The following is a 17075-nucleotide window of genomic DNA, read 5'->3' on the forward strand; positions in this document are numbered from 1 at the left end:
CACACACACACACACACACACACACACACACACACACACAAATTGCCTAGAACAGAGCACAGTTGGTCAACCCACTGCTCAGGCAAAGCATCAGATAAAGATTGTGCTTTTATGTAAAGCTCTCGCCCTGCATATCTCTCTCACACAGAATACAGAATACAACACGCGTGTCTGTAGCACTTACATCTCGGAAGCAGCTGGCTGGTACTGCTGGCTACGGCAGAGAAGCGCGTGTCCACACGCCTGCCCCATCGCGCATCCTGCCTTGCGCCTCCCGGTAGATGCAACACACACACCGTGCCTCTGCCTCTTTCGAGCCGCCCTGTGTGCGATAAGAAGGAAGTGTCACGAGGAGCTGAGAGAGGGAATGGTGTGTTATCGTTGAGCAAGGGACGAGAGGATGGATGTGTGCTTCTCTCTCTCTCTCTCTCTCTCTCTCTCTCTCTCTCTCTCTCTCTCTCTCTCTCTCTCTCTCTCTCTATCCCCCTCACCTCTCCTCTGCTGCTCTGTCAACGCACGGGGATTGGTAGGGCTTCGGTAAATTATATTTACAGTGGCTCTGTGGTCTAGAACGAGTGCAGAGAGCGCGTGCTGCCTGTCGCCAATCGGTAGTTTTACCCCCGGTCTCCCGGTCTCCCGGTCTCCCTTCTGATTGCAGACAGTCTCGGTGATTTAATTTGCCAGTCAATCCGTGTCGCACTCAGCAGATCGCAAACTTCCTAGCCGGCCTTTCCAGAGGCCCTGGGATCCGCCAGGTGGTCACAGTGAGATGGATAAAGAATGGATCAGGTAGTTGACATTGTGTTTCCTTCCGGTATATAATTAATCACGTCTCTAGTCCGTAGACTATAGACTTCATCAGAATCCATCCGAGCTCAGCATCTCTGCAGGTAGAATATGTCCACAACAACTTGACTGCCATGTCTCTGATTAGCCCATTTGTCTGGAGGTGGCTGTCTGACACTTATGGAGGAGGGACGGGAGGGAGCTATGAGTGTAGTAGTGAATGACAAGTGCCCAGAGTCAGGCGGTCAGGAAAAACTCCCAAGAATGCAGAGTTTTAGAGGCCAACATTTTACTTGCTCTTATCCTGAAATTGACAATAAATCATCCTGATTTTGACAATAACTCAAGAAGATCGGAAGACTTGTAAAGTACAGTATTCCCTTCCCTTTAGAAGGAGCTGTTCTAGAATGAAAACAATAGAAATGAGCAACACAATCTCACACTCAATTCATGCAAATTATGTACAAAAAGTATTTTCTCAGATTTCGTGCATTTTTGTGAGACGTCATTCATAGGAAAACACATTTTTGGGGGGCATACTTCGGAACAATCTTTTGAATGTTATTAAAGCAATGCATGATGGGTAATGGGGATCTACACTGCTTTTTTTTGTGTCTCACAAAAATTATAATACACACCATAATACACACACACACACACACTTACACACATATACACACACTCATTTTGTTTGAACTTATGTTATAGCCAACTCTTGACTTTTGTATGAATTCTTTTAAATAAAATAGTTGTATCTAGTTGTCATAAATTCATTATCTTTAAATGGTTATATGTTTGTAGTTTGCATGTTTCAGTAATGATCAACATGGTTGAATAGTTGTACATCTCTGCTTGATTTCGTTTTTGGTATATTTGGCATTTTTATTCATGCTGTGTTTCCACTGAAGAAAGCAATAATTCATCAACTACAGTAGATAAATGGACTGTCAGAAGGTGAGTGTAGCTGGGGTTGTGCAGGATTCTGCAGGAAGCGATCCTTGGCGATGCCGAGATGTTGTAACATGGCCGCATGCTGCTGGACACGCTCAACGACCCCTAATCCGGGGTTGTCTGCTCCTGGTTACTCCATATGGTTTAGGTGATTCTGTCAGAAGGTGAGTGTAGCTGGTGCATGACGTCAGGCGCAGGAGAGCAAAATGAGTGAGCAACGTACTTTACTCAACATAAAGGCACAAGGTAAACAAATACACTTGACCAATAACCAACGGTTATTTTTACGCACAGCACCCGTCGAAAAACCAGCCGTCATGAACCGACATGAACATAGAAATAATCACGCACAACAAACATGGGGGAAACAGTGGGTTAAATACATGAACATGTAATTGAGGAATGAAAACCAGGTGTGTAGAAAATAAAGACAAAACAAATGGAAAATGAAAGATGGATCAGCGATGGCTAGAAGACTGGTGACGTCGACCGTCGAACGCCGCCCGTACAAGGAGAGGAACCGACCTCCTCGGAAGTCGTGACAGTACCCCCCCCCCTTGACGCAAGCCAACACCGGCCTCGGGGCAGACCCAGGGGGCGAGGCGCAGGGAGATCCGGATGGAGACGGTAGAACTCCTGCAGCATCGATGGGTCCAACACGTCCTCCACCGGCACCCATCAGGCCTGGCCTCACTGCGGTGGCGATCTGCGCAGGCTTGCTGGCGCATCACAGCCTGCTGAAGGTGCACATGAGCGGCATCCCAGGTATCCTCTGCGCGCCTAAACCAGTCGTCCACCGCAGGAGCCTCGATCTGGCTCTGAGGCCGCGACGCCAGAACCGGCTGGTACCCCAGTACGCACTGGAAGAGGGAGAGGTTGGTAGAGGAGTGAAGGAGCGAGTTCTGGGCCATCTCTGCCCAGGGTATGAACGCCGCCCACTCCCCCGGCCGGTCCTGGCAATAAGACCGCAGAAACCTACCCACATCCTGGCTTACTCTCTCCACCTGCCCGTTACTCTCGGGGTGAAAACCTGAGGTAAGGCTGACCGAGACTCCCAGACATTCCATAAACGCCCTCCAGACCCTTGACGTGAACTGGGGACCTTGATCAGATACTATGTCCTCAGGCACCCCGTAGTGCTGGAAGACGTGTGTGAACAGGGCCACCGCGCAGTCTGTAGGGCCGTAGGGAGACCGGGCAAAGGGAGGAGACGGCAGAACTTAGAAAACCAATCCACAACGACCAGGATCGTGGTGTTACCCTGTGATGGAGGAAGGTGCGACCACGGCCGTTGTGGAACGGGTAAGGGTTGTAACTTCCCTCTGGGCAGGTGCCTAGGGGACTTGCACTGGGTGCTCACCGAGCAGGAGGAAACATAAACCCTCACATCCTTAGCCAAGGTGGACCACCAGTACATCCCACTAAGGCAGCCCACTGTCCGACCGATGCCCGGATGAATAGAGGAGGGTGACGTGTGGGCCCAATAGATCAAAAGGTCGCGGACAGCAAATGGAACGTACAGACGTCCAGGACATTGGGGGGGAGTGGGCTCTGTGCGTAACGGCCGCTAGATGTCCGCGTCCAGCTCCCACTCTCCCGGTGCCACCAGGCAAGAGGCCGGGAGTATGGGAGTGGGATCCATGGACCGCCCCTCTGTGTCATACATCCGGGACAGTGTGTCTGCCTTCGCGTCCTGGGAACCTGGTTTGTAGGACAGGGTGAAAACAAAACGGGTAAAGAACATGGCCCACCTTGCCTGGTGAGGGTTCAGTCTCCTCGCCACCCAGATGTACTCCAGATTGCGGTGGTCTGTCCAGATGAGAAAAGGGTGTTTAGCCCCCTCAAGCCAATGTCTCCACGCCTTCAAAGCCTTGACGACAGCCAACATCTCCATGTCCCTCACGTCATAGCTTCGTTTCGCCAGGCTGAGCTTCTTTGAAAAGAAGGCACAGGGGCGGAGCTTTGGTGGCGTACCCGAGTGCTGAGAGAGCACGGCTCCTATCCCAGCCTCGGACGCATCCACCTCCACTATGAACGCCAAAGAGGGATCCGGATGAGCCAACACCGGAACCGAGGTAAACAGAGCCCTCAGGTGAACAAAAGCCCTGTCCGCCTCAGCTTACCACTGCAAACACACCGGTCCTCCCTTCAGCGGTGAGGTAATGAGAGCCGCTACCTAACCAAAACCCCGGATAAACCTCCGTGAATAGTTGGCAAACCCTAGAAACCGCTGCACTTCCTTTACCATGGTGGAGTCGGCCAATTACGCACGGCTGAAATGCGGTGACTCTCCATCTCCACCCCTGAAGTGGAAATGCGGTACCTTAGGAAGGAGTCGGACTGTTTAAAGAACAGGCACTTCTCAGCCTTGACGTACAGGTCATGCTCCAACTGATGATGGAGCATTCATCAACCCGTACAGCATGACGATGTACTCATAGTGTGAATTTTGTGAAGAAGCGCGCCCCGTGCATTGACTCGATCGCACTGGCTATGAGAGGTAGCAGGTAACTGTACCTCACAGTGATTTGGTTGATGCCTCGATAGTCAATACACGGGCGCAGACCTCCATCCTTCTTATTCACCAAAAATAATCTCGAGGAGGCAGGTGAAGTGGAGGGCCGAATGTATCCCTGCCCCAGGGATTCGGAGACATATGTTTCCATAGCCACCGTCTCTTCCTGTGACGGGATACACGTGACTCCTGGGAAGTGCTGCGTCTACCAGGAGATTTATTGCACAATCCCCCCGTCAATGGGGTAGTAATTGAGTCGCCCTCTTTTTACAGAAGGCGAGAGCCAAATTGGCATATTCAGAGGGGATGCGCACGGTGGAGACCTGGTCTGGACTTTCCACCATAGTAGCACCGACGGAAACCACTACACACCTCCTCGAGCACTTTCGTGACCACCCCTTGAGAGGCCTCTGTTGCCACGAAATAGTGGGGTCATGACAGGCCAACAAGGGTAAGCCCACCACCACGGGAAAAGCAGGAGAATCAATAAGGAAGAAACTGATTCTCTCCTTGTGACCCTTCTGCGTAACCATTCGCAGTGGAGCGGTGGCCTCCCTAATTAGCCCTGACCCTAATGGTCGACTATCTAGTGCGTGCACAGGGAAGGGCATATCCACAGGAACAATGGGGATCCCTAAACTATGGGCAAATGATCTGTCAATAAAGTTCCCAGCTGCGCCTGAATCTACGAGCGCCTTATGCTGGGAATGCGGGGGAAACTCAGGAAAATTGATAAACAAAAACATGTGAGCAACAGGAGGCTCTGGGTGAGCCTGGTGCCGACTCACCTGGGGTGACACGAGAGTGCCCTGCCTGCTGCCTCAACTCCCAGAACAACCTCCCCAGCACCGACCGGCAGTGTGCCCTCTGCGGCCACAGATGGTGCATGGAACGACCCCTCCTCCGGTCGTCCTAAGCGCAGCACCTCCCAGCTCCATTGGCGTCGGAGCGGTGGTGCTGGGGAATGGAACCAACAGGCCCCGATCTGGATGTCCGTGGGTAGGCAGCAGGTTATCCAGCCGGATGGACAGGTCCACCAGCTGGTCGAATGTGAGAGTAGTGTCCCTGCAGGCCAACTCCCGATGGACGTCCTCGCGCAGACTGCACCGGTAGGGATCAATCAGGGCCCTGTCGTTCCATCCCGCGCCGGCGACCAGGGTCCGGAATTCCAACGCGAACTCCTGTGCGCTCCTCGTCCCCTGCCTCAGGTGGACGAGACGTTGTCCAACACCGCTTCTCCTTCCCCCCATACGGCGTTGGCCCACTCCAGGGCTTTCCCTGAGAGGCAGGAGATGAGAGCGGCCACGCTCTCACGGTCCGAAGGAGCCGGGTGGACGGTTGCCAGGTAGCACTCTAGCTGGAACAAGAACCCCTGACAATCCGCCGCCGTTCCATCATATTCCCTCGGGAGGGAGAGCCGAATCTCACTGGGCCCGGGTGAAGGAGGGGTGAGTGATGGTGAGACTGGTGAGACTGGTGGTGCTGGTGGAGACGCTGGAGGAACTCCTCTTCTCTCCCAGCGCTCCATGGTTTGTAGAGCGCGATCCATGGCGCTGCCGAGATGCTGTAGCATGGCAGCGTGCTGCTGGACTCGCTCCTCAACCCCTACTGCAGGGGCACCTGCTCTTGCTGACTCCATTCCGAGTGGGTGCGTGTTTCTGTCAAGGCTGTGGGTAACTGGTGAAAGGAGTCGGCGCAGGAGAGCTGAGATGCGTGGACAAGGTATTTAAAACGAGATAACTGTCACGCTCGTTATAATGAGTGGACCAAGATGCAGCGTGGTATGTTTCCATCCTCTTTATTTGGAAGAGAAACTCAAAGAATAACAATAAAGCGCAAAACGAAACGTGAAGCTAACGTAGTGTTCGCAGGCAATTATACATAGACAAGATCCCACAAAGCACAATGGGGAAATGGCTTCATAAATATGATCCCCAATCAGAGACAAAGATAAACAGCTGCCTCTGATTGGGAACCATACCAGGCCAACATAGAAATATAATCACCTAGATGACCCACCCTAGTCACACCCCGACCTAACCAACATAGAGAATATAAACCTCTCTATGGTCAGGGCGTGACAATAATACCAGTATAAGCACAATACTATGGTGCGGGATCAATACTGGTACCACAAAAGAAATGGGCGTGATAACAAAACCCGGCAACAAAATACCAGCCGTCAGTGACAGCCTGAACAATAGAACAAACACGCACACAAACATGGAAACCAGAGGGTTAAATAATGAACATATAATGGGGGAATTGAAACCAGGTGTGTAGAAAACAAAGACAGAACAAATGGAAAATGAAAAGTGGATCAGGGATGGCTAGAAGGCCGATGACGTCGACCGCCGAACGCCGCTCGAACAAGGAGGGGGACCGACTCCAGTGAATCATAATAACCAGTGAATCATAATAACCAGTGTGACAGACAGAACAGTGAATCATAATAACCAGTGTGACAGACAGAACAGTGAATCATAATAACCAGTGTGACAGACAGAACAGTGAATCATAATAACCAGTGTGACAGACAGTACAGTGAATCATAATAACCAGTGTGACAGACAGAACAGTGAATCATAATAACCAGTGTGACAGACAGTACAGTGAATCATAATAACCAGTGAATCATAATAACCAGTGTGACAGACAGTACAGTGAATCATAATAACCAGTGTGACAGACAGTACAGTGAATCATAATAACCAGTGTGACAGACAGTACAGTGAATCATAATAACCAGTGTGACAGACAGAACAGTGAATCATAATAACCAGTGTGACAGACAGTACAGTGAACCATAATAACCAGTGTGACAGACAGTACAGTGAACCATAATAACCAGTGTGACAGACAGAACAGTGAATCATAATAGCCAGTGTGACAGACAGATCAGTGAATCATAATAACCAGTGTGACAGACAGAACAGTGAATCATAATAACCAGTGAATCATAATAACCAGTGTGACAGACAGAACAGTGAATCATAATAACCAGTGTGACAGACAGAACAGTGAATCATAATAACCAGTGTGACAGACAGAACAGTGAATCATAATAACCAGTGTGACAGACAGAACAGTGAATCATAATAACCAGTGTGACAGACAGTACAGTGAATCATAATAACCAGTGAATCATAATAACCAGTGTGACAGACAGAACAGTGAATCATAATAACCAGTGTGACAGACAGAGCAGTGAATCATAATGACCAGTGTGACAGACAGAACAGTGAATCATAATAACCAGTGTGACAGACAGTACAGTGAATCATAATAACCAGTGAATCATAATAACCAGTGTGACAGACAGAACAGTGAATCATAATAACCAGTGTGACAGACAGAGCAGTGAATCATAATGACCAGTGTGACAGACAGTAGTATGTGTCCTCTCACCTGGATAGTGAGGAAGGTGGAGAATCACTCCCTCATCTCTGTCTGAGTTAGTTATACAACAAGGTTAGTTATACAAGACTCTGTGTGTGTGTGTGTGTGTGTGTGTGTGTGTGTGTGTGTGTGTGTGTGTGTGTGTGTGTGTGTGTGTGTGTGTGTGTGTGTGTGTGTGTGTGTGTGTGTTTGTGTGTGTGTGTGTGTGTGTGTGTGTGTGTGTGTGTGTGTGTGTGTGTGTGTGTGTGTGTGTTTGTGTGTGTGTGTGTGTGTGTGTGTGTGTGTGTGTGTTTGTGTGTGTGTGTGTGTGTGTGTGTGTGTGTGTGTGTGTGTGTGTGTGTGTGTGTGTGTGTGTGTGTGTGTGTGTGTGTGTGTGTGTGTGTGTGTGTGTGTGTGTGTGTGTCTGCTATAGAAGTATTTTAGCGCAGGATAAACAGTGTGGTCTGATATGATCCTCTAGTTCCTTCTCTTCAGTCAGCAGGCAGCCATTTGATCCTCTGAACACACACACAGACACACACACACACACACGCACACACACACACAGAGAGTCTTGTATAACTAACCTTGTGGACACACACAATTCAGTCTCATTCAAAATCCTATTTTCACTAACCCCAAAACCTGACCTTAACATGAACCCTAAACCTAATTCTAACCTTAACACTAATTCTAACATTAACCCTAAACCTAACCCTAGCTCCTAACCCTAACCCTAACCCTAAACCTAACCCTAGCTCCTAACCCTAACCCTAACCCTAGCTCCTAACCCTAACCCTAGCTCCTAACCCTAGCTCCTAACCCTAACCCTAACCCTAGCTCCTAAACCTAACCCTAGCTCCTAACCCTAGCTCCTAACCCTAACCCTAACCCTAGCTCCTAACCCTAACCCTAGCTCCTAACCCTAACCCTAAAACTAATCCTAACACTAATTCTAACCTTAACCCTAATCCCCCTAGAAATAGCATTTGACCTTGTGGGGACCAACAAAATGTCCCCAGTTGGTTAAATGTGTGTTTGTTTACAATTCTCTTGTCCCCAAAAGTATAGTTAAACACATCCACTCACACACCAATGCAAACACATAACACTTAGTGGATGGATACACACACACACTACAACTTATCACATATCACTTAGTGGATGGATATGTACACAGAGTCAGATGGAGGTGTACTGTACCAGCAGATAAACCCAGCAGTCGGATACGATCCTCCTCCTAAGAGACCCTTGACTCTCATACGTTATCTGTTCATACACAATTACACACACTTCACGGTAGGTTAATGTGACTTCATCCCTTCAGAGTGTATGCGGTGGTCATGTGTGTGTGTGTGTGTGTGTGTGTGTGTGTGTGTGTGTGTGTGTGTGTGTGTGTGTGTGTGTGTGTGTGTGTGTGTGTGTGTGTGTGTGTGTGTGTGTGTGTGTGTGTGTGTGTGTGGGTGCGTGCGTGCGTGCGTGCGTGCGTGCGTGTGTGTGTGTGTGTGTGCGCGTGTGTGTACAACGTTCTCAGAAGCTGACTTCCAAGATTATGAACAGTGATCCTTGGTCAGAGATGGTAAGCATCACACACACGTTCCAGGGTCTCAGCTCTGTGGTGGAGGACTGTGTTCCATGATACAGCTGGGACTCCCTCAAGGGTGCTGAGGAAAAACTCATTCTGATTGGCTGGGAACTGGGTCCCCAGTGGGTCGGCCTGGCTCCGATGTAAGTGGGCCTATGCCCTCCCAGGCCCACCAATGGCTGCACCCCTGTCCAGTCATGTGAAATCCATAGATTAGGGCCCTTATTTATTTATTTATTTCCATTGACTGGTTTCCTTATATGAACTGTAACTCAGTAACACCTTTGAAATTGTTGCATTTATATTTTTGTTCAGTATAGTTAAATGTTTGTTCCTCCCTCCCTCTTCTCTTCTTCCATCTCCCTCCCTCACTCCCTCACTCTCTCCCTCCCTCCAATATTTTTGGTCCCCTGAAATGGGGGGACTATGTGCAAAAAGTGACATAATTTCTTAACAGTTCACCTGGTATGTGTGAAAATCCCCTCAGATTAAAGCTGACAGTCTGCACTTTAACCTCATAGTCATGGTATCATTTCAAATCCAAAGTGCTGGAGTACAGAGACAAAACTACAACAAAATGGTCACTGTCCCAATACTGTTGGAGCTCATTGTAATGTATTTGCACCCCTGCTTGTTGGGACTACGGTTTTGACCAGGGGGAGTTTCTTAAGGTCTTTCTACCGGACTTTGCCAGTGTTCTGTAAACTGGGGAGAATATTCATATGTGGCTAAACTGTGTTGTCTTCACAGTAGATACCCAAATCCTGGTTTTGGATTATGTTCAGTTGGATTTAGATTTCTTTGCAGAAATTCATTTTTGTTCATTGTTTGTTTTTGTAAGTCCTCTTTGACTATCTGTTGCTGGCAGTATTATTTAGGCAGTGTAGTCTATATTCAACTGGCAGAACATTTATGGTGGCAGACGACAGCCAACATACACACACACACACACACACACACTCACACACACACACACACACACACACACACACACACACACACACACACACACACACACACACACACACACACACACACACACACACACACACACACACACACACACACATTCTCTCTGTGTCAGCCTGTCCTGCAGCACCTGTGTCTTCAGTGGAAATGGAGCCAGTGACGAGGCCCTCTCTCTGTGTCAGCCTGTCCTGCAGCACCTGTGTCTTCAGTGGAAATGGAGCCAGTGACGAGGCCCTCTCTCTGTGTCAGCCTGTCCTGCAGCACCTGTGTCTTCAGTGGAAATGGAGCCAGTGACAAGGCCCTCTCTCTGTGTCAGCCTGTCCTGCAGCACCTGTGTCTTCAGTGGAAATGGAGCCAGTGACGAGGCCCTCTCTCTGTGTCAGCCTGTCCTGCAGCACCTGTGTCTTCAGTGGAAATGGAGCCAGTGACGAGGCCCTCTCTCTGTGTCAGCCTGTCCTGCAGCACCTGTGTCTTCAGTGGAAATGGAGCCAGTGACGAGGCCCTCTCTCTGTGTCAGCCTGTCCTGCAGCACCTGTGTCTTCAGTGGAAATGGAGCCAGTGACGAGGCCCTCTCTCTGTGTCAGCCTGTCCTGCAGCACCTGTGTCTTCAGTGGAAATGGAGCCAGTGACGAGGCCCTCTCTCTGTGTCAGCCTGTCCTGCAGCACCTGTGTCTTCAGTGGAAATGGAGCCAGTGACGAGGCCCTCTCTCTGTGTCAGCCTGTCCTGCAGCACCTGTGTCTTCAGTGGAAATGGAGCCAGTGACGAGGCCCTCTCTCTGTGTCAGCCTGTCCTGCAGCCCCTGTGTCTTCAGTGGAAATGGAGCCAGTGACGAGGCCCTCTCTCTGTGTCAGCCTGTCCTGCAGCCCCTGTGTCTTCAGTGGAAATGGAGCCAGTGACGAGGCCCTCTCTCTGTGTCAGCCTGTCCTGCAGCACCTGTGTCTTCAGTGGAAATGGAGCCAGTGACGAGGCCCTCTCTCTGTGTCAGCCTGTCCTGCAGCACCTGTGTCTTCAGTGGAAATGGAGCCAGTGACGAGGCCCTCTCTCTGTGTCAGCCTGTCCTGCAGCACCTGTGTCTTCAGTGGAAATGGAGCCAGTGACGAGGCCCTCTCTCTGTGTCAGCCTGTCCTGCAGCACCTGTGTCTTCAGTGGAAATGGAGCCAGTGACGAGGCCCTCTCTCTGTGTCAGCCACGGATGAGGACCACAGGTCTGCCAGGACACCAGATGTGACACACAACATCAGACACACACAGCGACACACACAATAAGACACACAAAGCGACACACATTCAGACATACACAAAATCAGACACATACAGCAACACACACAATCAGACACACACACAGCAACACAAACAATCACACACACACACACACACACACACACACACACACACACACACACACACACACACACACACACACACACACACACACACACACACACACACACACACACACACTCACACACACACACAGCAACACACAATCAGACAATCACATGCACATTCTGTCTCACGTCACACTCTCCAGGGCCTTCGACCCCTCTTCCTCTCTTTGTCTGTCCTCTCCCTCCCTGACTCTTCCTCTCCCTGCCTTCGACCCCTCTTCCTCTCTTTGTCTGTCCTCTCCCTCCCTGACTCTTCCTCTCCCTGCCTTCGACCCCTCTTCCTCTCTTTGTCTGTCTTCTATCCATCCGTCTCTCTGTCAGATTGAAACAAAAATGTTAATGTTTTATTTTTTTTATTTAACTATGCAAGTCAGTTCTTATTTACAATGATGGCCTACCCCGGCCAAACCTGGACGACGCTGGGCCAATTGTGCGCCGCCCTATGGGACTGTAGCCTCTTGCGCTGAGATGCAGTGCCTTAGACCGCTGCACCACTTGGGACCATGGACTCCCAAGGGCAGTAATAAGCCTTCTACTTTGTTTTTCTAATCCTCAGTACAGGTTAATATAGTAATGCTGTATCCAGCTGGAGCAGACAGGTTAATATAGTAATGCTGTATCCAGCTGGAGCAGACAGGTTAATATAGTAATGAGCAGACAGGTTAATATAGTAATGATGTATCCATCTGGAGCAGACAGGTTAATATAGTAATGATGTATCCAGCTGGAGCAGACAGGTTAATATAGTAATGAGCAGACAGGTTAATATAGTAATGAGCAGACAGGTTAATATAGTAATGCTGTATCCAGCTGGAGCAGACAGGTTAATATAGTCATGAGCAGACAGGTTAATATAGTAATGATGTATCCATCTGGAGCAGACAGGTTAATATAGTAATTCTGTATCCAGCTGGAGCAGACAGGTTAATATAGTAATGAGCAGACAGGTTAATATAGTAATGAGCAGACAGGTTAATATAGTAATGCTGTATCCAGCTGGAGCAGACAGGTTAATATAGTAATGCTGTATCCATCTGGAGCAGACAGGTTAATATAGTAATTCTGTATCCAGCTGGAGCAGACAGGTTAATATAGTAATGAGCAGACAGGTTAATATAGTAATGAGCAGACAGGTTAATATAGTAATGCTGTATCCAGCTGGAGCAGACAGGTTAATATAGTAATGAGCAGACAGGTTAATATAGTAATGAGCAGACAGGTTAATATAGTAATGAGCAGACAGGTTAATATAGTAATGAGCAGACAGGTTAATATAGTAATGAGCAGACAGGTTAATATAGTAATGCTGTATCCAGCTGGAGCAGACAGGTTAATATAGTAATGAGCAGACAGGTTAATATAGTAATGAGCAGACAGGTTAATATAGTAATGAGCAGACAGGTTAATATAGTAATGCTGTATCCAGCTGGAGCAGACAGGTTAATATAGTAATGATGTATCCAGCTGGAGCAGACAGGTCAATATAGTAATGATGTATCCAGCTGGAGCAGACAGGTAAATATAGTAATGAGCAGACAGGTTAATATAGTAATGAGCAGACAGGTTAATATAGTAATGCTGTATCCAGCTGGAGCAGACAGGTTAATATAGTAATGCTGTATCCAGCTGGAGCAGACAGGTTAATATAGTAATGATGTATCCAGCTGGAGCAGACAGGTAAATATAGTAATGAACAGACAGGTTAATATAGTAATGAGCAGACAGGTTAATATAGTAATGAGCAGACAGGTTAATATAGTAATGAGCAGACAGGTTAATATAGTAATGAGCAGACAGGTTAATATAGTAATGAGCAGACAGGTTAATATAGTAATGAGCAGACAGGTTAATATAGTAATGATGTATCCAGCTGGAGCAGACAGGTTAATATAGTAATGAGCAGACAGGTTAATATAGTAATGAGCAGACAGGTTAATATAGTAATGAGCAGACAGGTTAATATAGTAATGAGCAGACAGGTTAATATAGTAACGAGCAGACAGGTTAATATAGTAATGAGCAGACAGGTTAATATAGTAATGCTGTATCCAGCTGGAGCAGACAGGTTAATATAGTAATGAGCAGACAGGCTAATGTAGTAATGCTGTATCCAGCTGGAGCAGACAGGTTAATATAGTAATGAGCAGACAGGTTAATATAGTAATGAGCAGACAGGTTAATATAGTAATGCTGTATCCAGCTGGAGCAGACAGGTTAATATAGTAATGCTGTATCCAGCTGGAGCAGACAGGTTAATATAGTAATGAGCAGACAGGTTAATATAGTAATGAGCAGACAGGTTAATATAGTAATGAGCAGACAGGTTAATATAGTAATGCTGCATCCAGCTTGAGCAGACAGGTAAATATAGTAATGAGCAGACAGGTTAATATAGTAATGCTGTATCCATCTGGAGCAGACAGGTTAATATAGTCATGAGCAGACAGGTTAATATAGTAATGTTGTATCCAGCTGGAGCAGACAGGTTAATATAGTAATGATGTATCCAGCTGGAGCAGACAGGTTAATATAATAATGCTGTATCCATCTGGAGCAGACAGGTTAATATAGTAATGAGCAGACAGGTTAATATAGTACTGCTGTATCCAGCTGGAGCAGACAGGTTAATATAGTAATGCTGTATCCATCTGGAGCAGACAGGTTAATATAGTAATGAGCAGACAGGTTAATATAGTAATGAGCAGACAGGTTAATATAGTAATGAGCAGACAGGTTAATATAGTAATGAGCAGACAGGTTAATATAGTAATGCTGCATCCAGCTGGAGCAGACAGGTAAATATAGTAATGAGCAGACAGGTTAATATAGTAATGCTGTATCCAGCTGGAGCAGACAGGTTAATATAGTAATGAGCAGACAGGTTAATATAGTAATGCTGTATCCAGCTGGAGCAGACAGGTTAATATAGTAATGCTGTATCCATCTGGAGCAGACAGGTTAATATAGTAATGATGTCTCCAGCTGGAGCAGACAGGTTAATATAGTAATGAGCAGACAGGTTAATATAGTAATGAGCAGACAGGTTAATATAGTAATGAGCAGACAGGTTAATATAGTAATGAGCAGACAGGTTAATATAGTAATGCTGTATCCAGCTGGAGCAGACAGGTTAATATAGTAATGAGCAGACAGGTTAATATAGTAATGCTGCATCCAGCTGGAGCAGACAGGTTAATATAGTCATGAGCAGACAGGTTAATGTAGTAATGCTGTATCCATCTGGAGCAGACAGGTTAATATAGTAATGCTGTATCCAGCTGGAGCAGACAGGTTAATATAGTAATGAGCAGACAGGTTAATATAGTAATGCTGTATCCAGCTGGAGCAGACAGGTTAATATAGTAATGAGCAGACAGGTTAATATAGTAATGCTGTATCCAGCTGGAGCAGACAGGTTAATATAGTAATGCTGTATCCAGCTGGAGCAGACAGGTTAATATAGTAATGCTGTATCCATCTGGAGCAGACAGGTTAATATAGTAATGCTGCATCCAGCTGGAGCAGACAGGTAAATATAGTAATGAGCAGACAGGTTAATATAGTAATGCTGTATCCAGCTGGAGCAGACAGGTTAATATAGTAATGAGCAGACAGGTTAATATAGTAATATTGTATCCAGCTGGAGCAGACAGGTTAATATAGTAATGCTGTATCCAGCTGGAGCAGACAGGTTAATATAGTAATGCTGTATCCATCTGGAGCAGACAGGTAAATATAGTAATGAGCAGACAGGTTAATATAGTAATGAGCAGACAGGTTAATATAGTAATGCTGTATCCATCTGGAGCAGACAGGTTAATATAGTAATGATGTATCCAGCTGGAGCAGACAGGTTAATATAGTAATGAGCAGACAGGTTAATATAGTAATGAGCAGACAGGTTAATATAGTAATGAGCAGACAGGTTAATATAGTAATGAGCAGACAGGTTAATATAGTAATGAGCAGACAGGTTAATATAGTAATGCTGTATCCAGCTGGAGCAGACAGGTTAATATAGTAATGAGGAGACAGGTTAATATAGTAATGCTGCATCCAGCTGGAGCAGACAGGTTAATATAGTCATGAGCAGACAGGTTAATGTAGTAATGCTGTATCCATCTGGAGCAGACAGGTTAATATAGTAATGCTGTATCCAGCTGGAGCAGACAGGTTAATATAGTCATGAGCAGACAGGTTAATGTAGTAATGCTGTATCCAGCTGGAGCAGACAGGTTAATATAGTAATGAGCAGACAGGTTAATATAGTAATGATGTATCCAGCTGGAGCAGACAGGTTAATATAGTAATGCTGTATCCAGCTGGAGCAGACAGGTTAATATAGTAATGATGTATCCAGCTGGAGCAGACAGGTAAATATAGTAATGAGCAGACAGGTTAATATAGTAATGAGCAGACAGGTTAATATAGTAATGAGCAGACAGGTTAATATAGTAATGAGCAGACAGGTTAATATAGTAATGAGCAGACAGGTTAATATAGTAATGAGCAGACAGGTTAATATAGTAATGAGCAGACAGGTTAATATAGTAATGAGCAGACAGGTTAATATAGTAATGCTGTATCCAGCTGGAGCAGACAGGTTAATATAGTAATGCTGTATCCCTGCCTGACTCTCCCCCTCCCTCCCCCTCCCTGACTCCCCCTCCCTGCTTGACTCCCCCTCCCTCTCCCTCCCTGACTCTCCCCTCCTCTCCCTCCCTCTCCCTGCCTGATTCCTCCTCCCTGACTCTCCCTCTCCCTCCCTGACTCTCCCTCCCTGACTCTCCCTCTCCCTCCCTGACTCTCCCTCCGTGACTCTCCCTCCCTGACTCTCCCCCTCCCTCTCCCTCCCTCTCCCTGCCTGATTCCTCCTCCCTGACTCTCCCTCTCCCTCCCTGACTCTCCCTCTCCCCCTCCCTCCCTGACTCTCCCTCTCCCTCCCTGACTCTCCCTCCCTGACTCTCCCTCCCTGACTCTCCCTCCCCCTCCCTCTCCCTGCCTGATTCCTCCTCCCTGACTCTCCCTCTCCCTGCCTGACTCTCCCTCCGTGACTCTCCCTCCCTGACTCTCCCCCTCCCACTCCCTCCCTGACTCTCCCTCCCTGACTCTCCCCCTCCCTCTCCCTCCCTGACTCTCCCTTTCCCTGCCTGAGTCTCTCTCCCTGACTCCCCCCCTCCCTCTCCTCCCTGACTCTCCCTCTCCCTGCCTGACTCTCCCTCCGTGACTATCCCTCCCTGACTCTCCCCCTCCCTCTCCCTCCCTGACTCTCCCCCTCCCTCTCCCTCCCTGACCCTCCCTGACTTTCCCTCTCCCTGCCTGACTCTCCCTCCCTGACTCTCCCCCTCCCTCTCCCTCCCTCTCCCTCCCTCCCTGACTCTTCCCCTCCCTCTCCCTCCCTCCCTCTCCCTCCCTGACTCTCCCTCTCCCTCCCTGACTCTCCCTCTCCCTCCCTGACTCTCCCCCTCCCTCTCCCTCCCTGACTCTCCCTCTCCCTGCCTG

The 17075-nt window shown here is 47.8% G+C and overlaps 1 protein-coding gene across 1 annotated transcript in view; it reads right to left on the bottom strand.

Annotated features, from left to right (window-relative positions):
- Positions 1-410, bottom strand: part of LOC129831704 (cGMP-dependent 3',5'-cyclic phosphodiesterase-like) — a 266102-nt gene extending 265692 nt beyond the window's left edge. The window contains exon 1 of the mRNA XM_055895082.1: positions 185-410. Within this exon, the coding sequence (XP_055751057.1) occupies positions 185-252 (68 nt within the window). The 5' untranslated portion in view covers positions 253-410. The remainder of the gene's footprint in view (positions 1-184) is intronic.
- Positions 411-17075: the final 16665 nt, after the last annotated feature.

This window comes from Salvelinus fontinalis, chromosome 33 (genome assembly GCF_029448725.1).
Source record: "Salvelinus fontinalis isolate EN_2023a chromosome 33, ASM2944872v1, whole genome shotgun sequence".
NCBI lineage: Eukaryota > Metazoa > Chordata > Actinopteri > Salmoniformes > Salmonidae > Salvelinus > Salvelinus fontinalis.